Source organism: Chaetomium strumarium, assembly GCF_033439665.1.
Source record: "Chaetomium strumarium strain CBS 333.67 chromosome Unknown B0T15scaffold_8, whole genome shotgun sequence".
Classification (NCBI taxonomy): Eukaryota; Fungi; Ascomycota; class Sordariomycetes; order Sordariales; family Chaetomiaceae; genus Chaetomium; species Chaetomium strumarium.
In genome coordinates this window covers 170321-193224 of record NW_026944436.1, presented here as the reverse complement: position 1 = coordinate 193224, position 22904 = coordinate 170321, and the positions used below count along the sequence as shown (strand labels likewise).

At 57.1% G+C, this 22904-nt stretch overlaps 5 protein-coding genes and 1 non-coding gene across 6 annotated transcripts; 3 read left to right on the top strand and 3 right to left on the bottom strand.

Annotated features, from left to right (window-relative positions):
- The first annotated feature begins 101 nt into the window (after positions 1-101).
- Positions 102-995, top strand: B0T15DRAFT_317537 (uncharacterized protein). Its single transcript, XM_062864015.1, has 2 exons — positions 102-600; positions 718-995. The coding sequence occupies exons 1-2, from the start codon at positions 423-425 to the stop codon at positions 927-929; spliced, it is 390 nt and encodes a 129-aa protein (XP_062717396.1). The 5' UTR covers positions 102-422; the 3' UTR covers positions 930-995.
- B0T15DRAFT_544135 (THO complex subunit 1 transcription elongation factor-domain-containing protein) lies at positions 991-3713 on the bottom strand. The gene is made up of 4 exons (XM_062870047.1): positions 3281-3713; positions 2459-3214; positions 1342-2406; positions 991-1280 (listed from the first exon to the last, which is right to left on the bottom strand). The coding sequence occupies exons 1-4, from the start codon at positions 3548-3550 to the stop codon at positions 1071-1073; spliced, it is 2301 nt and encodes a 766-aa protein (XP_062717395.1). The 5' UTR covers positions 3551-3713; the 3' UTR covers positions 991-1070.
- A 143-nt stretch (positions 3714-3856) lies between these two features.
- B0T15DRAFT_569932 (P-loop containing nucleoside triphosphate hydrolase protein) lies at positions 3857-8697 on the top strand. Its single transcript, XM_062870822.1, has 4 exons — positions 3857-4199; positions 4264-4364; positions 4435-4821; positions 4879-8697. Exons 1-4 carry the CDS (start codon positions 3937-3939, stop codon positions 8535-8537), a joined length of 4410 nt encoding a protein of 1469 aa, XP_062717394.1. The 5' UTR covers positions 3857-3936; the 3' UTR covers positions 8538-8697.
- Positions 8698-9079: 382 nt separating this feature from the next.
- B0T15DRAFT_t212 lies at positions 9080-9152 on the bottom strand. Its single transcript has one exon. It is a non-coding gene; the product is annotated as a tRNA-Trp (tRNA).
- Positions 9153-11779: 2627 nt separating this feature from the next.
- B0T15DRAFT_497333 (uncharacterized protein) lies at positions 11780-16656 on the top strand (the record flags this gene model as incomplete). Its single annotated transcript, XM_062867258.1, has 3 exons — positions 11780-12382; positions 12440-16479; positions 16539-16656. The coding sequence occupies 3 exons, from the start codon at positions 11780-11782 to the stop codon at positions 16654-16656; spliced, it is 4761 nt and encodes a 1586-aa protein (XP_062717393.1).
- A 976-nt stretch (positions 16657-17632) lies between these two features.
- Positions 17633-22820, bottom strand: B0T15DRAFT_441585 (uncharacterized protein). The gene is made up of 4 exons (XM_062865922.1): positions 22360-22820; positions 22169-22275; positions 19813-22101; positions 17633-19726 (listed from the first exon to the last, which is right to left on the bottom strand). Exons 1-4 carry the CDS (start codon positions 22646-22648, stop codon positions 17972-17974), a joined length of 4440 nt encoding a protein of 1479 aa, XP_062717392.1. The 5' UTR covers positions 22649-22820; the 3' UTR covers positions 17633-17971.
- Between the last annotated feature and the right edge of the window lie 84 nt (positions 22821-22904).

Sequence of the window (22904 nt, the reverse complement as noted above, 5' to 3'; positions counted from 1 at the left end):
TGAGGCCGTCCAGGCCGGTCACGCGCCAGTCTCGAGCGCCTTCGATTTCATGAGCATTGATTGTACAAGTACATACCTTACATATTGTACACCTCCCCGGGGCATCTGCCCCAGAATTAGGTGAAGTTCAACACGGACAGGGGTCGGATCAGTTTTTCTAGCAGCTTCCAACCTGTCGCGCTGGGCGCGTTGAGACGCGCTAAGTCATTAATTAATACCCGGTGCCCTGCCGTCCATTATAACTTCAAACGGACTCCCAAACCCAACCTCAGGTTCCTGACTTCCGGCTTTGTTGCACACTTCTTGAAGATTCCTCCCTTTAGCCGTCAACGATAAAGGCCGAACACGCAAGATGTCAACAAGTGTTCTCCCGCCCCTCGCGGCCCGCCAGCAGGTCGAGGCCCGCATCCAAGACCTGGCTGATGCCGTTCAGGCGCACCCAAAGATGCAGCCGCCAACCCGACAGACACCCCACGCTCCACCACATTTGGGACTTCGCCATGCGGAGCAAATATATCCTCTCCGAGCTTGACAACATTGAGGGCGGGTTCGCGGTGGAGCATCCCGAGCAAATCAAAGATTACGACAAGTCTACCGCGGGTGAGTAGGTAGTTTTATTACACGTACACCGTCGGGTATGATATACCTCCATTGTTTGAGTCCCTCCACGCGGAAGAAGAACAAATATCAAAACGAAGCGTGATGTGAAAACAATAGGCACGCCCAACCCCGCCAAAGCCAAAGAGCTGTTGAGCGACGTGGGTGGCCGGTCAATGACACTCGACATGGTGATCGACCCCCCAAACCCAATCATGGTGGCAATGATGGTGATGGAGCCCGTTGACGTCGCTGAGGAGGTCAAGAGGAAGTCGAAGGCGGTGGTCGAGGCGGTTGAACAGTTGGATGCCAGAGCGAATTGTAAACAATGAATAAAGGGTTTGCATTACTGGGGAGGGGTATCATCTTGTCTAGCGCTCTAGTTCTTTTTTTTTTTTTTTTTTTTTTTTTTTTTTGGTGCTATAAAACAACATGCATTTGGAAGACGTCAGAAGCTTTCCCCAATGGTCTTTTCATGATGCGGCCGCTCCATCCGTCATCGACACATCCACGTTTCCTGACGTCGCTGCCGGTGCTCCAAATACCGCCGCTTCTAACGACTGCAAATCGCTGACTACTGTGTCGTAAAAGTCATCCCGCGACTCCGTGTTCGCCGCGGCTTCGGTTGTCCCAACCAAGATGAACCTAGCGTCGAAACCATTGTCTCTAACCTGTTGCGCGCCCTGTTATAGTTTAGTCAGCTCTTGCACCTCCTACAACGTCAGGGAGGATAGCATTGCTCACGTCACGAGTCATTCCCATGACTGGCACCCTGTCGTTGTCCATGATACCTTCAAGCACTTTCCTGCTCGTGCCATGGGCGTCGTCACCTTCCTCGCCGAACTCGAGGAACTGGTCCCCGTCTCGCATCATATTGAATGTCTGGGTGTCGACAAAGTGGTAGTCCTGCCCGTTGACCTCCCCTTCTAGCGGCTGCCGCGTGACGTGGGTAGCGACTTTGGTGAAGACCTTAGGATGCTGAGCGATGAATTGTGCTATGAGTTCAGATCTCGACTTCGGACTGCTTGTAGCGTCGACAATGACGACTGCCCTGCGATCCTCGGGAAAGATTGTATCCCCATTCGATACATCCTCCTCGACATCCTCGGTCTCTTGCGCGGCCTTCTCTTCAAAGATGATGTCGATCTTGTCGTCGTCATCGACCTTGTCGAAGCTGGCCAACTTGGATTTACTGGCTAGCCTCAGTGCTCTCCACGTTTTGCTAGCCTTCCCTTCTATCGCGCTGGCTTTGGTCTCGTCGTTGGTGGGCATCTCGATCTCAAAGTCGTCATCGGCAATGCCCTTTCTGAAGCTGCTGAGATCGGGAGAGCTGTATCGCTCTGGATCCTTTAGTCTTTCCATGGCACTGTTTTCGTCCTCGTCGTCGAGGAAGTCCAGGGAAAGCGACCCTAGCGGGGCCGCCCGCAGCCGTTTTGTCGTCGCTATCTTAGTTACTGTAGCCCTGGCCTCGACAAACATCTCAGGAGACATGGTTGGCAGCTCAATCGAGGGACAGTTCTCGATCTTCCACCGGACCCAGTTTTTGTCTCTGGAGAGAACCGTTTCAACCATCCGGTTGAAATACGGCCCTTCTACACCTTGCTTCAGGTAATCAACAATCGCTTCCTTCATCTCTGTTGCCCACTTCGTATCTTCTTCGCTCAGCTGCTGGTCCGAGTATGTCACCGACTTGTTCGGAGCCTTGACGCTCGCCAATTTCTCCTTGGCCTTGGGCGAGAGAGAAAGAAGAAAGTCCATGATTATCAGTGCTTGGACAAGCACGTTCCGGCGAAACGCCAGGTCGCTGATCTGTGCATCGTTAATCAATACATTCAGGCGATAATGCCGTTTCAAAACGCACCTCGAGCTTGAACAAATCTCGGCTAGTGAGGTACTTCGGGTTGAACCCGCTCGCAAGCTCGTCGTCAACGTCATCTCGCTTCCTCTTGAGGCTGTGGTTCATCTCTTCGACCGGCCTGTCTTGCTTTTCTTTGGCTCGTGACGGCTGTTCTGGTTTAATGCTGCGGAACGTTGCCATGGTTGCTTCAAGACCAGCTTTGAAGGCGGCAAACTGGCCGGAGTCGAACAGCTTCTTCGGTTGGTTGAAGCTCTCTTGCAGAGACCAGAAGATGGGATAAAGGGCATCTGGATCTAGAGCCTTGTCCTTCTGTGGTTTCGCATCCGTGTCCACATCCATCTTCTCCCCGTCCGCGACTGGGGCCTCCTGATCCCAAGTAGTGACATTTTCAACGTGGTACTCTCCTCTGAGGTTAACAGAGCTTTTGTCTCCCAGGGGGAAGCTCTGGAACATGAAAATGAAAACCCTGCCGCAAAAGGCCGGGTCGAGGGCTCTGGACAAGCGCCGGAGGAGCTCGTTGCAGGTGCGGAGAATGACGAGCTGCTTCTGCTTGAAGTGCTTGGCAGTAATGCGTTCGCGACGCGATTCGAGAAAGTCGAAGACCTTGCGGCAGCCGGCAATGGTCTGGCTGTCCAGCAGCTCCTCGACCAGCCAGAAGAGCAGGGCGGGGTCGCAGAGCTCCGAGTCAGAGAGGAAGGAGAGGATGTCGAAGAGGTTCCAGACCGTTACAAACGCGGGAGACTCAATCGGTGTCGTAGCCTGGGAGGACAGGTTGGTGAGCCGCAAGGACGGCTAGCCCGTGGCGGACGAGGGGGGCCAACTCACGATCACGGACTTGAAGGTGTCACGCACGGCGGTCTCGATCACGGCAAAGCGCTGCGTTCTTTTCGCGTCGGCAGGGTCTTCCGCTGTCACATCGTATCCGAGCGCATCACTTAGTTGCCGCCGAAGATCGTCAAAGTGGGACTTTTCAAGGGGCGGCTCTATCGACGCCGTTTGCTTGACGGATTCAGCTCGCGCGAGCAGCTTGTCCAAGAAGGTGCCAACAGCGACAACGCCCGAGATGCCGTGGCTGTCGATGGTTGCCGACGGCATCTTGTCGTCTTGGAAAGAGGGATGCGGAAAGGTTATGCTCCAGCGTGCTTTCCTCGGCAGCGAACACCTCCCTTGCTGTAATCGGCGCACTGCAGTGTTGAGGGGATCGAGACACGGAACCAGCAGCTGCCCGCTGCCTGCAAACAATGGAAGTGAACAAGGCTGGCCACTGGCCAGGTCCGGGGCCGCTGCCGATCCGCTTGTAGTGGGGCTGGGCTGCACAGTGTGACGCACTACTGCAAGGCTGCGATGGAAGTGGGAAGCTTGGAAGCTGAGCTCTCCAATTGCATCCCGCCGCCGCCTATAAATAATTGCAAGTTTATGCGGGAGCGCGACACGACACCGGGCCATCATTCCGCACGCTGCACCCGACGACGGTACCCGATATGCCTCCCGCCAAAAGAGTTAAGAGCAGCGCGGATTCCCGGCCCAGTGCTGGGCCATCAGGACGGCCGACGGTCGAGGAATTAGAGGGCGAGAGCGAGTTTGCGACGCTCGCGCGGCAACATTGGCTCAAGACGCCTAAGAAGGCGGCCGAAGTCAAGGTCAAGAACGATGTGCTGAAGCGGGAAATATGGGATACCCTAGAGAAGGAGAATTTCCCTCTGAAGTCACTTTTAGTGCTGGAGGGCCTGCAAACGCTGGAAAGGTTGGCTGCCCTGACACTGCGCCGAGCATGCGATCTCTGAACTCTGTCGCTGACGCGCATTCAGTTACCTATGGCCCGGCTACGGAGAGGACTCCTCCAATTACCATGTTCTTCTCATTGTCTTGATAGTCAATGCCAAGCGGAGGGAACGGTTAGGAACTTGGGGTGAGTGCGCCTGGGTGGTGTTTGTTAACCGTGTTCTTGTTCTTGTCGTGGTCACTGACGGGGAAAGCAGACATCTTCGTCGACCGCCCAGCCGACTTTTCGGATCTATTCCGCCGCGCACTTTCCATGACACTCGACGGCTCTCTTTCTTGGACTATCCGGACCCACGTCTTACTATTCGTTATTCATGCCTTCCAGAGTCTAGACTGCACCGTCGTCCGTAAGGAGTGCGCTCCCTTGGTCTCGATCTCGATTTGGCACAACCTGTCGACGGAGGAGAAGAGGGATGCTATCCTCGATTCCAACCCGCACTTGAGGAAGGCTTGGAGGGCGTCTGCTAAGCGTTACGACTCGGCCGACGACGCGACCAAAGCTCGCTTGCGCTTCGAGAGGTCCTGGTTGTATACTTTGGTTCTGGACTTCTTCGCCTTGCTGTACTCGGGGAATGCCAAGCAAGGTTTGTCCGGGCCTCATAAAGCCTCTTCGTTCCGCCGTTTAGCTAACGAGATGTCAGAGCATGTGCTCTACTGCGAGCGCTTCGTCGAGTTCCTGACGGACCTGCAAAGTCAGCTCCCTACAAGACGATACGTCAACACGCTCCTTCAGGACCTGCACATCCTTCCGGCTCTCACTTTGTCCCCGGTCTTCAACGAGGAGGCAAACGGGCTGCTGCGGGAGCTGTGCGCTCTCTTTTCCCACTACACCCACTTTACGGTCGACGACCAGTCAGGCGCGCAGCTCAACCGTAACGAGGCGTATGACCGGCATTGCGCTGCCCTAGCAAAGCTGCAGCGCACTGCCTTGAAGCACTTCAAGGAGAAGTTGACGGTACTGGCCCTGTCAAACTATGGCTCGATCTCCAAAAGGACAGAGCTAGAAGGTCTCCTTCAGGCGCTAACAGACGAGGAGCTCGAGCAGCTCACTGGCCTTCTCGGCCTTCGGACGACATACCCTGACTCTGCCAGCGTACCGGTCGGTCGCAAGTTCCTGCTGGAAGTTCTTGTGTCCACCTTTGAGCGAAGAAAAACCTTCCAGGACGCTGCCCGTGATCTGAGCGTTCTTCCGACTGAGGAAGCGCTGTTCGACATCGGCCTCAAGAGGACGGACCATTACGACGGCTCTCGCCCCTTGGCGCTCCCAAAACTCAATTTGCAGTACCTGTCTGTTGGAGATTTCCTTTGGCGGTCCTTGATCCTCTACCGCTGTGAATCCTTTTATGCCATCCGCCAAGACATCGAAGACACGCTATCCAGGTTAAAGCCCGAGTGCAGGCGGGCAGGGGTAACCACTTTCTCGGGATTTTCAAGAATGGCCCTGCCCATCGCCAAACCGACCATCCTCGAAGTCGTGCCAGCCCGTGTCGGTGACGACAAGCCATCCACTGTCCGAGCTGAAGTGACAGTCGACTTGAGGAGGTTATCACCTCACATCCGGCAAGAATGGGAATCTCTTCGCCCGGACGACGTCCTCTTTCTGCTCGCCGTCGACGCCTCCAAGTCCAAACAGGCTCCGGGAGGCGATACACCGCTGGCGGAGGCGGAAAGGCTTGGCCTGGTCTCGGTTCGCGCCGCAGAAATTATCCAGGTGCTTGACGACAGGGGGCGAGCAATCCGGGATGCCCAGGCTTACTTCGATGGCCACAACCGCAGCGACTCGAGGAGAATTCAGCTCCGGCTAGATGCCAGGGCCTACAAAGAAGACACCGAGGCGAAGCGGAACGTCTACGATGGGATCAACCTGCTTGTTCGCCGGAGCGGCCGGGAAAACAACTTCAAGCCGGTGCTGGAGTCGATCCGAGACCTCGCTTTTTCTGACGTCCCGCTCGCCCCCTGGCTGCACGAGGTCTTCCTGGGATACGGCGACCCAGCCGGTGCCACATACAAGCATCTGCCCGCCCGCCTCAAGAAGATCAACTTCCGCGATACTTTCCTGGACTGGCAGCATCTCATTGAGAGTCTGCCTGGGAGGATCATTGAGCCCGGTGACGATGTCTCCGGGAGCTTTGGGCCCCCCTACGTGTTAGAGACCGTCGAGAAACAGACCGAGCAGGCTGCCTCGAAGGCCTCCAAGAAGAGAAGGCGGGACGCAGAGCCAGCTCTTATTGCCGAGATTGAAACGGTCAAGGTTTCAACGTACAAGCCGCCAAACAACGGGCCCTACCCGGTTGACGCGCCGAAGCTGAACAAGGTGCGGTTCACTCCGACACAGATCGAGGCCATTGTGTCGGGCACACAGCCAGGGCTCACCGTTATCGTGGGGCCTCCTGGAACAGGCAAGACGGATGTTGCCACACAGATCATCAATAACATATATCACAACTTCCCGGAGCAGAAGACACTGCTCATAGCACACAGCAACCAAGCGCTAAACCAACTATTCGCAAAGATTGTGGCCCTGGACATCGACGAACGTCACCTCCTCCGGTTGGGCCACGGTGAGGAGGAGTTAGAGACCGAGGGAAGCTTCAGTAAGCATGGCAGAGTCGAATCGTTCCTCGAGAATCGGCAGCGCTTCCTCATTGAGGTCACCCGCCTTGCTGCCAGCATGGGTGCTCCCGGTGCTCATGGAAACTCAGCCGAGACGGCCGGCTACTTCAACATGGTGTATGTCCAGCCGGCGTGGGCCAAGTTCAATGACGCAATCAAAGGGGAGGATGTAGGCCCCCAAGAAATCGTGAAGGCCTTCCCGTTCCACGAATACTTTGCAGACGCTCCTCAGCCCCTTTTCCCGGCGCATGCGGACCGTGAGGCCGTCCTGGAGATTGCCAACGGGTGCTACCGGCACATAGCGAAGATTTTCTCGGAGCTGGAGGATGTCCTGCCTTTCGAAATCTTGCGGCGCGACAAAGACAAAGCCAACTACTTGCTTACCAATGAAGCCCGGATCATTGCCATGACCTCGACACATGCTGCGATGAAGAGGGGAGAGATAGCCTCGTTGGGCTTCCACTACGACAATGTGATCATGGAAGAGGCTGCCCAGATTACCGAAATTGAGAATTTCATCCCGCTGGCCATGCAGAAGCCCAAGAATGGGCAGTCGGGACTCCAGAGGGTCGTCTTGTGCGGCGACCACTACCAGAACTCGCCGGTCATCCAAGGCCTGGCATTCCGGCACTATGCAAATCTAGAGCAGTCACTCTTCTCCCGACTTGTCCGCCTCGGCGTCCCCACAATCAACCTCGATCGCCAAGGCCGCGCCCGACCTTCGCTCTCCAACCTCTACAGGTGGCGTTATCCTGAGCTGGGAGATCTGCCACATACGGAGACTGGCCAAGAGTTCGTTACTGCCAACGCGGGCTTTAGGTTCGACTATCAGTTCATCAACGTCCCAGATTACCGCGGCAAGGGAGAGACAGAGCCGTCGCCGCACTTCATCCAGAACCTGGGCGAGGCCGAGTATGCCGTGGCCATCTACCAATACATGCGCCTGCTGGGATACCCGGCGGCCAAGATCAGCATTTTGGCCACTTATGCAGGCCAGAAGGCGCTGATCAAGGATGTTCTGGCCCACCGATGTGCGAAAAACCCAATCTTTGGCCTACCCCGTATCGTCACCACCGTGGACAAGTATCAGGGCGAGCAGAACGACTGTAAGTCATCCGCCTTCCATCCCATATTCGACCGCTTACGATCTTGCCAATCCCGTCTAACAATCACTCACCGCACAGACATCATCCTCTCCCTCACCCGCACAACCCGCGTGGGCTACCTGCGTGACATCCGCCGTCTGACCGTCGCGCTGTCCCGCGCCCGACTCGGCCTGTACATCGTCGGCCGGCGCGCGGTGTTCGAATCCTGCTACGAGCTGCGTCCCGCATTCGAGTTGCTTCTCCAGCGACCCGACAAGCTGACGCTTGTCACGGGCGAGCTGTGGCCCTCGCAGCGGCTGCTTGCGGAGGAGGCCGACAAGGACACGGTGCCCGGCGAGTCGGTCATGGAAGGGGTCGAGCATCTCGGGCAGTACGTGTTTGAGATGACGACCACGCGGGTCAAGCAGCTGCGGCAAGAGAGGGGGGAGTCTGTGGAGGAGGTGCCTGTCGTTGAAGAGGTGGTCTCGCAGGTGGAGGAGCTGGGGTATGAAGACCAGGAGGTCGTGGGTCAAAGGGCTGAGGAGGAGCGGGCGCAGGAGGCCGTCAGGGTGGAGGGGTTCGAAGCGGAGGAGGATGATTGATTATGGATGGTATTAGGGGATGGGATACCTGGAAAAATACCTCGTGGCCTTTCCTGGAAGGTAGATCTGGCTCCTCTAAGGGGGTGTTGTACAATGCCTCTAGGTCAGTTAGGTTAGTACAAGTTGTTGTCAAAAGAACTGAAGAGCGTCTATGTCCCTCATTGGAGCTTCTCGGATGCCCAAGAGCCGCACGGCTATTCCCGGATGCGGGTGTCTGGTGATCGGCGCCAGACTCAAGAGACAGGGATGGATCCACGGACCTGGACATGATCCGGGACATGAGATGATTTTCCTGTATGCAACGCCGTTGACTATGTCGTCACGTTGCAGCTCTGCATGTCCCAATCATGTGGAACTAAGGAATGGGAAAGATACTGTGCAAAACAAGGTAAGATATGTCGTACAAGTGGGAGCACAAATCCCCCCTTGAATGATCCCCTCCGGTCACCATCTCCCAGTTTCACCTTGTTTTCCCGAAGAGGGTGGTGGGAAATAAGGAGTGTAGTAAGGAAGATGTAGACAAAAAATGTAGTTTTGATTTTTGACCCCTACCCGACTTGAACGGATAACCTTTCGATCTGGAGTCGAACGCGCTACCAATTGCGCCAAGGAGTCTTCATTGCGAAAACTATCCGGCAATGTGCCATTTCGCAGGCGGAAGGCCCTTCCGATTACACTCATTGCCTTGTTCACATGTCATTTGCCGGTATCAGTCTGGGCTCTCTGATGTGTGGCAGAGCAAAGCCCATTTGACCAGGTGAGTCAGACCGGGCAATGCCGTGGTCCCAATGGCGACACGCAATTTGTACCACATAAGTAATTCTTCAGGTGGTGGAGTTGTGATGGCAGTGGCGAACTGCTTGTGCACATAGTCCGCGCGGCCCTCGCCCTCTTGTTAAAGATTGGGTTGTTGAGCTGAGGTTCTTCTCGGTTTATTATTTAAGAGATCAGGTAATAAAGAGCCCAATGCTCAGGTCGGCCAAGCTGGGGCGCTTGGCTATTTTGGCAGGCCTTCTATTACGCTTAATACTACCCGACGGGATGGTGCAAGGGCATTAGGCGCAGGGTGAGGAAGCAGATAGCTCTCGACTCTGCCCTGAACGGGCTCGATCTTTACTTCATTGACCAAGGCGGAGGGAGCCCGGGTAAAATGGGGCGTATATGCTGGGAAGACTTCATGAAAGTTCTATAAATGAATGGCCCGGCTTCTGTCGTGCAAACCCAGAGGTCTGCCAAGACACCCGATTCCTGACAGAGATCCAAGTTTGCAACCCATATTACCCGTAAACTACTACTGTCCATGACTCCATTTCCCAGGTTACTTTCCGCACTCTCTTGAGCGAAGTGAGGAAGTGACTGTGTGCTTGTGGCCTGCCAGTGCCTCCCGTGGCAGTGAACCCTTGCCTAAAATTGCCCCGCTGGAGTTGCCATTCCCCAGATCCAGATCCATTGCGGGACCATGGGATTTCATCAGGCAGCCAGTATCTTCAAACTGGTGACAAGTCGACTGCGTTCAGCTGGAGCAGCCGTTGAAAAAAAGAGGAGAAGAGAACTAGAGATAGGACCTAGCAACAAATTAAAAGGACAAAGCGCTTTTTAGTAGCATGAAAAAGGTCACGAAGACCTCAGCCCTATGGTGGGCGTCAGGTGGGAGGGGTGGGCAGCGGTAGGTGCTTCTTCAATTCGGAGCTTGGCAGAGGAACAATACTAAGGTAGGTGCAAGAAGAAGCTCTCTCGGACGACAATGCTATCCTTGACCTTTTTTCGCTGCCCAAAGGAGCTTGCAGAGATTTGTACAAGTTCTTTCAGACTGCCAAGCAAACCATTCCATTCAGGTGCTCGTCGTCCGCTTCCGTTGGCTGCGCCCCAGTCCTTCCATGCTCTGGAGGAAGCATGGAATCCATGGACGCAGCAGTATCATGTTGCTTACGATAGGACGAGGCACACGGGACTGAGTATGCTGCCGCCTCGGCCTCTATCAGGCGTTTACCCAAAAGGCAACGGGTTATGTACTACATTTTCACACAAGTAAAGAGGCATTGATAAAATCGAGAGAAGTACGGGGTAAAACTCCCAGATTCGATGGCAATGGTACTGTTACTGTACTAACCAGTGGGTCAATAGAGTACGTATGTACATACAGTACCTACATGTAGATCGTACTGTGGTAGTGTAAGAAATGCCCTGCACTTGTTGGCCCGCCAGGTAGAAGGGTAATACTTCCGCAAGATAGAAGAAACTCTGTCGGAGGAACAGCAACAGCGGTGATGACATGCTATGCTCTTCTACCGCCCACACGCCCTCGGTTCTTCGGAAGACTGTACCTTATATACCTACCTACAGATGTACTGCACATTACTGGTTATTAGATCACAGTACATCCGATGGATGCTGTACATAGTGCATCCAGTGTGATACACCCCGCACAGACTCACCCACATCATACATGTATGTCACTTGTATGAATTTTGAAACCATCGGATGTTCTCCCTGCTCACTCACAATGAAGATGGCTCATAGTACCAGTAGCGTGACGTTTGTGTCGAAAAGGAATCTGAAGGCTCCAACAAAAACATCAGACGAGGTTAGCAACAAGAAGCTCTGGGGCGGTTTTGTGGCGCCCAGTGTGTAAACCGACTTTGGTGTGCCAAATCAGCCCGTGCGGGCGGCACTGCCCACACACCCCTTCCCTCGCCATCAGAAAGCAACTTGCCCAAAATTTTTCTGGACTCGGTTTCTCCTCCCACCACCCATTTCACAACCCACCTTGTGAAAAACCCCAAGGAGGAATCGTCATTATCGACCGATTCCCTTGTTTTCACTCTTAATATCGCTTGTATTTCTCCTTCTCAGGATTTTGCATCCGGAGAATAGAGATATACCTCTCAACTCTTCTGCTATTTAATTGCGAAGACGTTGGGCTGCGCGAGATATCTGCCACCGGGCCGTTCTCGGTTGCCCTCCCTTCAGTTTCGAGCGCACTCTTGCGACAGATTCACCACATTCATTACCTTCGGGCTTCTCGATTGCACAACCACCCGATCCATTCGAGTGCGTAGCTTTTGAGGGCAGTCTTACAATAGACGGTCCTTCATTTCAGTCCTCGCGACCGCCGGATCTGAGATTCGACGTGCAGTGGGACCGATTTTATATCCTCGCATACCGAAGGTCAAGCCACGGACGCTCTTCAAGGCGTAAGAAAAGAAGAACGAATACGGCTTTCGAGTCAACAAGTCACCCTTATGACTTCCACCGCAGGTTCACACCATCCAAACCCGGCGCCAACTCCTTCTGCTCCCGCGGTCACATCGTATGCCTCCGCAGCCGGTGCGAACAAGAAGCCGAGTTCTGCGCCGTTAGTCGCGACGGGCTCTCACCCGCCTGTGGTGGTCGGATCCTCCGCCCCCGCCACACAAAATGGCAAACCTTCGACTGCCGCGCCGATGAACGGCAGACCCAACGTCACACCTGCCGTGCCAGTCGCCGCTCCCCCTGTTGCGCGTGGTAGCTCCATCGTCAACGGCGGCGCAGACCACGCCCGCAAGAGCTCAGTCACGATCAGCGCCAACGCCCCAGCTGGCCATGTGGCGAACGGCGGCCCTGTTGGCGGCCCTAAGAATATCCAGTTCGGCTTTAACGAGTCGCCTGCGATAGCTCATAGCACGCCTCAGATGGGTGGCGCCGCGCCGATTCCTATTCCCGGAAGCGGCAACCCCCGTATTCAGTCCCCGGCTCATTCGCCGTCTCCCATCCCACAGGTACCACAGCAGAGTGGCGGCCAGCGCGCTCCATCGATGCCTCAGGCCGCGCCTCTCACGTTCGGCAGCTTCCCGGGCGATAATGATGTAGGCCTCTCTCCGGGCCGCTCGCACACTGCGTCATTACTAATCACTCATTCCCAGCGTCATCTAAAACACAACCCCGCCGCTATGGGTCAGCAGAGCCCCCATGTGAGGCGCGATTCGCAGGCTTCTGCGCATAGTGAAAGCGTGGGTCATGGCGCCCCCGCGCACGGTCGTGGTGGCTATCAGGGCCAAGGCGGTCGCGGCGGCCGCGGCAACTTTAACAATTCGGGATACACCACCATGGGTTACCCGCCTTCGAATCATCGCAACTTCTCGGGCTCCAATCCGGGCCGAGGAGGCATGCAGCCCTACCACCAGGGCCGCGGCGGCATGCAGGGCTACCCTAACTCGCCGCAACCCCCGCGCGCCAGCCCAGTCACGACTCCGGCCATGCCCCATGCTGGAACGCCGACGATGCAACCTGCTGCTTTAGCCCCTGCGGCCCAGCCGTACTTCCATAACGGCATGAACCCGGCGATCGCCCCCTATACCCATCAAGTAAAGTTCCCTTCCGTTAGCGACTGTTCCACCTCCAAGGCACATAAAAAAAGCAAGCCAGGGCGTCGGGACTCGGAGAAAGCTCAACATCTGCGAGCGCTCAACGCCCCTAACAAGCAGACAAGCATGGAACCACACCAAAAGCCGCGGCGTCAAGGCAAGCGTTGGGATGCGGGGGTTGAAGGTCATCAGGATGTCAACGGCGGCACACCCACGCCCGAGTATTCGGATGGCCCGCCTCCCTCCTACCACTTCCAACCCGGCCGCCCTGTTCCCGTACTTCCCCCTATGTTGATGGGACCTATTGACCTATCGCCAGAGAGTGGTACGTTTGAAAAGCTGCTAACCGCAAACAAGATGCAGATGGGCAACATGTATGGTATGCCGCCGCCGCACCTCGACTTTCGCGTGAACTATCAGTACCCTGGGCAGCCAATGAACCCCTACATGCAGCAGTCGGCGCAGTTCCCCCCCGGACCGCATCAAGGGTTTGTTCCCACCTATGCGGCTGGACAGCCGGCGGCTCCGGCAATGTCCCGTAACGCGTCGCAGGTTTCGGACCGGCCGGCATCGAGCACCGGACAGAACCAAACCCCGGCCGTCGCTCAAGGCACACCGCAGCAGCGGCCTGCGCAGACGGCAGCTCCGGCCATCGTTTCTACATCCGCGTTCTCTCGACCCAAGAAGAGTGCAGCGATTGTTATTAGGGACTCAGAAGGTAAGGTCGTTGACCTCTCGGCCATCAAGGCCCCGGCCTCTCCGGCTCCCGGTATTCAGCAGTCCAAGACACCTCCTGCAATTGTTTCTACTCCCACACCGCCGCCGAAACCATCAACGCCCTCCCATGCTAGAACCGACAGTACAGCTACACAAAAAACAGCTGAACAGGTTCGAAATGAGTTCATCAACGCCGTCAGGAAGCAGGCCCCGTCCGACGCGAAAGCCAAGGAGGACGAGGCCGCTAAGGCAGTGGAAGACAAGGCTGCAGCAGAGAAGGTGGCGGCAGAAAAGGAGGCGGCGGAGAAGGCTGCCACAGATGAGAAGGCTAAGGAGGAGGCACGTCTCGAGGCTGAGAAGAAGGCGGCAGAGGAGGCCAAGGCCGCCGCAGAAGCCAAGGCTGCCGAGGAGGCTAAGGCTGCAGAAGAAGCCAAGGCAAAGGAGAAGGCTGAAGCCGAGGTGAAAGCGAAGGCAGAGGCAGAAGCTGCTGCGGCTGCTGCTACTTCGGAAGCGACTAAAGAAGAAAAATCGCAGCAAGAGCCGGAGAAGCCCGCTGCACTGTCAGATGAGGACGAACTGGAGCGCATCATCCGTGAGATGGAGGAAGCGGATGCTCGTCGCGAGAAAGAACAAGAGGAGATTTCCGCCAGGAAACGAGCCCAACAAGAAGAGGAGAAGAAGCGTGCCGAGGCCGCGAAACTTAACTCGGAGGAGAATGACCGAAAGCTGCGGGAACAAGAGCGAGAGATGGAGAGGTTGGAGGAAGAGCGTGAGCGTCGCCGTAAGGAGCAAGAGGGCAAGGGAGCTCAGACAGTGTCGGTCGCCGACCTCCTTGCCAAGAAGTTCGACGAGCTGAAGGTGGCCGACAAAAGCGAGCCAGTTGAGAAGCCCGCTAGCGCGGCTGAGGCCAGCGCCGGAGGGAAGACGGGAGGTGCTGACAAGGCGAAGACCAAGCCTGCTGCTCTCAACTTGGCACCTCTCAAGACGACGCCAGTTGAAGCGCCCCAACCAAGTGCGGCACTTCAGTCTCTTCGCTCCGCTCGGTTCCTGCCGGGCGTGGAATACAACATCTATCCTGCCGGCATCGCCTCCCCCAACCCTGCCCTGAATGCTGCGGTTCACAAGAAGGGCAAGATCTTCAAGTATGACGCGCAATTTCTCCTGCAGTTTCAGCACGTTTTCACAGAGCAACCCTCGCTAGAATTCCATCAGCAAGTGAAGTCTCTCATCGGGGACTCGGACGGTTCCCGGTCTGCTTCAGCCCGCACACCCGGTGCCGGCTCTGGCAGACAAGGTTCGCGCGCTGGTGCCTCGACCGCTTTCCCACCCGGAGGCACAATGGGCCAGTTCACAGGTAAGATGTTGCCCCCTGGGACCACCTCGGAACAGCGCTTCGCCATGTCTCAGGGTAATGTATCCAGACCGGGCATGGGCTCTATGGGCGGCTTCGGCCGCACGGGTACCTTCCCTGGCCAGCTGAGCCGGAATCCGTCTTCTGGTCCTGGCGGGTTGCCTTCTCCCCGGACCGGAAGCAGGCGCGGCGGCAGCAAGAGGGACTTTGGTAACGCCAAAGCCGAGGCACAGGCTGCCAAGACCATGCCACTCACCGCCGGCCAGGAGGTCAAGCCGATCACCGTCTCGGCAACGGGCTGGAAGCCCATGAGCATCGGCAACAAGGCCGCGCAGGCGCCTACCGCTGTTGTCGACCAGACCGGCCATCTCAACCCCGAGATGGTGCAGCGCAAGGTCAAGGCGGCTCTGAACAAGATGACGCCTGAGAACTTCGACAGGATCTCGGACCAGATCCTCACGATTGCCGGGCAGTCCAAGAACGAGACGGACGGTCGCACCCTCCGCCAGGTCATTCAGCTCACTTTCGAGAAGGCGTGTGATGAGGCTCACTGGGCATCCATGTATGCCAAGTTCTGCAAGCGCATGCTTGAGACGATGAATCCCGAGATCCGCGACGAGAACGTTCTCGACAAGAATGGCAACGTCGTCAGCGGCGGGCCTCTGTTCCGCAAGTACCTCCTCAACAGGTGCCAGGAGGAATTCGAGCGTGGTTGGAAGATCGATCTGCCCAACAAGGGCGAAACCGAGGGCAAGGCTGGGGAGGCGGCTTTGCTGTCAGATGAGTACTACATTGCTGCCGCAGCCAAGCGGCGTGGCTTGGGTCTCGTTCAGTTCATCGGCGAGCTGTACAAGCTCGGCATGCTGACGGAGCGTATCATGCACGAGTGCGTGCGTAAGCTGCTCGAGTTCACCGGCATCCCGGACGAGGCCGAAATCGAGTCCCTTACGAAACTGCTCAAGACAATCGGAGGTAATCTTGACAGCACTGAGAAGGGCCGCTCTATGATGGAGGCCTACTTCCACCGCATCGATACCATCATCCACCTCGAAGGGCTCCCCAGCCGTCTCATGTTCATGCTCATGGACATCGTTGACTTGCGCAAGGCCGGCTGGCACTCCAAGGAAGCGAACAAGGGTCCCAAGACTCTCGAAGAGGTTCGCGCCGAGGCCGAAGCTGCAGCTGCAGCGAAGGCGGCTGAGAACGCACGCACCAGTCAGCGTGGTGCTCCGGGTGGACGGCCGATGGGTGGCCGCGGCGAGTCAAGGAATTTCTCGTACAATAACCCTGCTCCTAACCAGGTTCCCATCGATGACCTCCGTCGCCTAAAGGGATCCTCGAGCCGCACCTCTAGCCAGAACCCGTCGTTCGGCCCCACCTCGATGTTCAATTCGCGGAGCAATAGTGGACGCCGTCTGGGTGGTCCTGGTGGGGCTTTCGGCCGTGCCGGTGAGGACTCTGGCGCATCCTCGCGTACAGGAACGCCTCCTACTCGTGACCGCGACTCGGTCGCCCACGCTAATGCATTTGGGTTCGTATTCCATCAACCCTTTTCTGGGCCGTCCGACATGTTGCTGACAGAGATCACAGGCTTCTCGCTGATACCGGAGACCACCCGGGCTCTCCTCCTTCGACGCACGCGTCGCCAGCGCTGTCGAAAGCAACGCTCAACACGGTGGCAGCTGGTGACGAGAAGAAGGAGGATTAATAAGCAGGGTCCTTTTCCATTACTTCACGGAGTCTTGCATTCATGACCTCATGCATAGACCGGGCGGGATTTGTCATTTGCATTTGCGGCGGGTCCATCACCAAAACTGTTCCCCTTTTTCCTTTCCTATGCAAAAGCTGGGCCTCCGTTCATGATACCTCCCTCTTCTCGATAGACGTTACCCATCAGAGAGGCACGAAGCAGGGAGATATTTGCTGTGGTTGTTTTTTTTTCTCGCCCAAGGAGTTCGGTTACGGGATATCAATTGACCTTTTTTACTCTCTCTGCACCCGATTGTGCTGCTTTGTACACCTTAAAAGTCTGTATGCGTGTATCTGCAATTTCTGGTTGCTGCCGGTCATGGCTACTAGTTAGTGACTAGGGGAAGGGAGGGTGGTGTGGGTTGGGACGAGGGAGAGCGTTGCTTATCTCTTCTAATGCATTCATGGTTATGGTTATGCCTCTGTGCCCCCTCGCAAACATGTGTGTCTATGGTGATGGTGGTGTTTGCTTTGGAGTTGACATTGATATCGCTGAGGTGTAAGATTGCAATTCAGGAGAACTGCGCTCTTGTTGTTCCGAGCTGACAGCTACCGTCCATGAATCCGGCCCGACTCCGAGGAATTGATTCACTCGCTGGGCAGATAACTACACACAGCCTCCAGGAAGCCGGAACCCTTTACCTGACCATCACTGTGGTGGTTCCGTGATCGTACAGCTTCCTCTGTCCGTCATGCCTTTGCAGACTACGTAGTTGCTTTTGGTCCCCCGTCTCTGGGATTTGTCAAGTCAGACCATACCTACTACTAATTCTGGGTGAAGGCCTTGCCAAAGTGCAAAGCCAAAAGGGGCAGCGCATGAGCTGGGTTACGATCCTGTCGGAGGTGCGGTGCGTCCAACAATTAAGGTAGGCAGCGAAACACGTAGGTGGCGATGGTGTTTACATGTTACCTGGGTACTGCTTGCTCTCGTGGTTAAATATTACTAGAAACAAGTATGCTATTCTACGATATACTATGATATCCTAATGCTCAGGTGCCATTCACTTGCGGCAGACAGCTTAGACTCGAGCTCTCCCTCTCGATGGACGCAGTACGTTATGCTCAACAACAGTCGACTCGAATGGCTTTGGAATAGAAAAGAGGCATGAAAATAATCATTATGTCCTTAGTTTCGAAACCATTCCCAAACCCTGCCCTGCCCTGCCCTGCCGTCCCAGCCAAACAGGACACACAAAAGAGCAGGCAAGCAAGCTAAACACCAGTGACCTGGAAACCGGACGTACCACAAGACCCAATCCCTCTTACAAAGAACGCTAAGCAACCACGAACCCCAGCTTCGAGAACAGCGTATCCATAGCCACCCACTGCCGGCCACACTTATCCAAGTACTTATCCACGACGCCCTTGACGGTGGCGAACCTCGCCCTGTTGTGCTCAGCCAGCGCCAGAATCTCCCCAGGAGGGACACCTCCTTCACCACTGCCCGCACCACTACCAGTAGTACCACTAGCAGCCAGCGCCTTCGCCTTATCCACATCGAACAGGCTGGCAAAGTACAGCAGCTGGTTGTAGATATCCCTTTCCCCGAACTCGTAGCGCATGCGGCCCGCGCAGTCCCTGCCCAGCCCTTTCGGGCCCAGGCACCGGCTGCCGTACACGCTCATCTGCCGCGTGCGGTTCCCGCAGCTCGGGTCGTCGCACACGAGCCACCCCTCGTAGTAGCGCGCCGTCTGGGTGCGCACGGCGGCCTCGACCTGCGCCACGATGGAGAGGTTCGGGAGTATGGCATGGCAGGAGGGGCAGACCACGCCCGACGGGGTGATGCGGTCAGTGGGACTGGAACCGAGCAGCCCTTCGAAAGGAGCGGTGGTCTTGCAGGCGCGGCAGCGGAGGGTGAGGCGGGCGCAGTCCTGGAAGCGGACCGCGTCCGGGATCTGAGACTCGAGCGGGTGGATCTCGAGGTCGCGGCTGTTGCTGGAGTTGGACGAGGTGTTGTTGTTGGCGTAGCGGCGCACATCCAAGCCCAGGTTGTCGGCTAGTTGGGCGGTGGACGTGCCGACGATGTTGGCGCACAGCCGCTCGACCGGCGGGAAGACCTGCTTGCCGATGTACCACTCCACGTCCGGGACCAGGCCGGAGTCGGCCTTGAGCACGTCCTGCGGCGTGTAGGCGCGCTTGGCGGCCGGCTCGGAGGTGGTCTTGCTGTCGCCAGTGATGATGTACGAGACGACGTCGCCCTTGCGCATCGTCTTGCCGCGCGCCATCTCGCGGAGGGCGACCTGGACCTGCGGCATGCTGTCCGCGTTGGGATATTCCTTGGGGTTCTTGCCCAGCTGCGTGAGGATGATGTACTTCTGCGCCGGGATGACCTGCGCGCGCATCTTGGCCGAGATGTCGCGCAGGTACTCGTGGATGCGCTGGACGGCCACCTCGGCCTCGTCGCCAGAGAGGATCTCGTTGAGGATGCGCTGCGAGATCTCCCTCGACAGCGGGCAGTACTCGCGCCGCTTCATGTCCAGACCCTTGACCTCCATCTTCTCGACCCACTTGCCGTCCACCTCGACCATGTTGATGGCCGCGTACTTCTTCTTGGCCTGGAGGAGGATGCGGCGGAAGACATTGTCGATGTCGATCTCGAGCCGCTTGTACCGCCGGTTGACTTCGTGCTTGAACGCGCTGCCGACCTCCAGAGCGTCTTTCACGTTGTCCACGTTCGCATTGATCATGACGGAGTCGGTGTCGCCGTAGATGACCTGCAGCGACATGCTCTCGGCGAGCTCCTTGGTGCTGCGGAGAATCTCGCGGCCCTTGAAGGTGGTGAGCACCGCGAGCGGTCTCGCGTAGAAGCGCGACTTGGTGTACCCGAGACAGCCGTACATGGAGTTGGCCGTCAGCTTGTACGCCAGCTGCTTGATGTCCCACGTCGCGAGCTCCTCTGGTGTCGCGTTGCTGCTCTTCATCATCTGCTTGACCGACTTCCGCCGCTCGACCAGCTCCTTGATGATCCGCGGCAGGATGGCCAGTTCCTGCTCGGCGGGGATTTGGGGCACAGCATCTTCATCGTCGGACTAAGGTTAATTAAAATCTTGCTGTTAGCGACGTGTGTTCAGGAATGCAGAGTGCACCCCGGCGGTGCGCCTCGGGCCTTACTCACCAAAAACGTCCGATCCACAGTGGTGAAGCAGATGTTGAACTCCTGGATAATGGACGGGTACAGCGAGTTGAAGTCCATGACTAGGACGAACTTGTCGTAGAGCCCCTTCTTGGGCTCGAAGACAAGACCGCCCTTGTATTTGTCCTTCTTCTTGCCCTCGCCGTCGTCTTCGCCCTGGTGGTCCTCGTCGACGCGCCCCCGCCCCCGGAAGGGCTGCTTGTCCGGGCAGATGTACTTCTTGCGATGGAACTCGTGCAGCAGAATGTACTCGTTGCGCTCGGCGCGCGTGCCCGTCAGCGTCCTGGCCCACGAGTTGCCCGCAACGTTCGTGAGGACCTTGGTGAGGGGGAGGATCTGCGTCCGGAGAGCCAGGGCGGCAATGAAGTACGTGTCCGTCTCGGCGTGGGACAGGTAGTCCATCAGGCCCTCCTTCGACGAGGCCCAGGTCTTGAGCGCCAGCTCGTTGTCGACGTCCCGCCGGTGGGCGTCTGCAGAGAGGTACAGGCTGCACATCTCGGTCAGGCTCCATGACTGGCACTTGAACATGACGGACTTGCCGGCGTCGTTGGCGAGATCGCACAGGAGGCGCCCGGCCATGATCTGCCGTTCTGCAAAGACATTCCCGCCAACCTTGCCGATGGACGCCGGCCACGCAGTCCGCCTCAGCCTCCCAAGACGGGACCACTGGTGCGTCTTCTTCTCGTACAGACGGTTCAGCAGGATGCTGTAGTCGACGCCTTCCAGCTGGTGCCCGAGGATGACGTCCGGATCGACGAGATCCAGCTGCGCCAGGAAGAAAGACAGGATGTCCGACTCCTGCTTCATCGCTTTGACCAGGCCCTTCTTCCGTTCCTTGGCCATCTTCTCGAAGCCAAAAGGGAACGCGGCGCCCTGCGGCCGGACGAGCGTAAACGTCCGGCACGGCAGCTTGTCGGCCGGCGTTGTGTCGCTGAGCGAAACGTCCTCGTAGATCCTGGCGCTGATGGCCAGGATCTCCTGCTTGTTGTCTCTGGCGTTGAACATGGTGCGCATGGCAATGCTCATGAGGGTCAGCGGAGGCGCGTCGACGCTGTCGCCGTCAGTCAGCGTGGTGACCATGTTGGGGTGCTCAACCAGGACCTCGAGCCGGCAGTGCGACGCGTTCTTCAGCGCACCAAAGTCGGCGTCCTCGATCTTCAGCCAGCACGGGCCCTTGATCCGCTTCCAGAGCACGAACTGCTCAAACAGGGCCGTGTTGGTCCCGAAGACATGCGAGAACGTCTCGCCCGTGGTGCCCAGCTCGAGAGCGGGCTTCGTGTAGGGGTAGAACAGCTTCAGGTACTGGGCCTCGGTGGGGATCCCGGGGAGCTCGAAGGCGTATTTCCGCGTGCACGCTTTGATCTTGTGCATGTTGACGTTCATCTTGGTCATGAGGGCGTCCACTTCGTTGTAGACATCCATCATCTCGACCTGCTCCGTCGTCTCGGCGCCGTGCTGCACCCGGTGCTTGCGCGGCAGGAAGTAGAGCTTCCGGAGGATGTTGTCGATTTTGACAAAGCAGCTCACGTACTGGCCCGTCTTCTTGTTAAGAACCTTGCCGAAGAGACACAAACTGCCGTTCACCTCGGTGTAGTCCGTCCAGAACAGGTTTAGGCTGCCGTCCTCCTCGACGGCATCCTTGTAGTCAATCTTGCCCATAGTCCTCGCCTCTGGCTGCGAGCTGCTTACGACATTGAGCTTCTCGTTGATGCCATTCCATGCTGATGCGTCGACGGCCGGCTCCGGCCCTTTGGCTGGTGACGATGTGGCCGGGGTTGGTAATGGCTCCGGCTTGGTGATCTTCTTGATCTGCCGCGACGCAGAAAGGTTGACGCTGCTGACGGTAACGGCGCCTGTATGGGCAACTTCCATCATGTCGTCATCTTCCTCGTCCTCGGGGTCGGCCTTGAGCTGCGTCCTTCGCTCCGCCGCCTTCGCAGCCGGTGAGGACGGCGCCGGGTCACTCATGACTACCTCAGGGGGTGCAGCAGGCGCTGGCTCGTCTTCCACAGGTGGCACAAAGTCGTCGTCTTCGGCCATGATGGCATCACTCGGAGGAGGAGAGGACGCAGATGCGCTGCCGTCAATCATCCTTGTTTTCTTGGTGGCCGGCTGTCGACCTTCGCGTGGCGGGGATAAGGCGCGAGGTCTTCTCCTCTCGACCGATCTGTCTCTCTTTTTGGGCACCCGGGGGAGCGGGACGGGAACATTGGAGTCGACCTCGCCGAGGAGGTCTTCAAGGAACTTGTCGTCCTCTTCCGTCTTGATCATCTAGGCAGTACGTAAGCTAGCCGAACGCCGCCCGCTGGGGCAGTCTTGGAGGACAAGACAGACTAACCTTGGGTTTCGGCTGTACTTTCGCTGCCCCCTTTGTGAAGTACTCGGAGATGTCTCGGTCATTGGCGTCTTTCTTTGCCTGCTCCTCCTCACGTTGTTGTTTCTTGGCTGGATTTGGGTTGCAGAGGTTAGCGGAACTATGTCAAGCAGCGTCCACAGATGACCTCGGGCGGCGGGCGGCGGGGGCTTTACACTTGCGCTCCTTCCCACGCACCGGCCCGGCATCATCGCTCTCGGACTCGTATGCGTGCACGCGGTCCCACTCCTCACGACCGTCGTCCGCGTATCCTTCGCCGTTGTCGTCAACGACAAAGTCATCCTGGTTGAGGCGGTCCCGCACAATCTTCTTGTATTGGTTCTCGTCAACCTCCTCGTACAGATCCTCGACCTCGGCAACTTCGTACGTGTCGAACTTCTTCTTGCCCGCCTGCCGCAGAGCGCGCAGTTCGGCAAACCTGTCGCGCTTGTTTGCTTTGGGCATTTTCGGTTTCCCAAGTTCCTTCGTCTTCTATACGCGCAATCTGGAGGGAAGACGACCGGCGTTTCTTAGTCGATTCAGAGCAAGTGGCACCGGCGTAGTTGTTAGAAGGCCTTGGTCTGTCTCTAAGAGGTGGGAGCGTAAACACTGAACGTGGGCGCAAACTGAAGCGCTGCCCGGTCTCATTCGTCAATCGCGTCTTTAAAGTGGGTGGGCGCGCTTTTGCGTGTCCGTGTTCTGGTGGACGCGTAACGCTAAT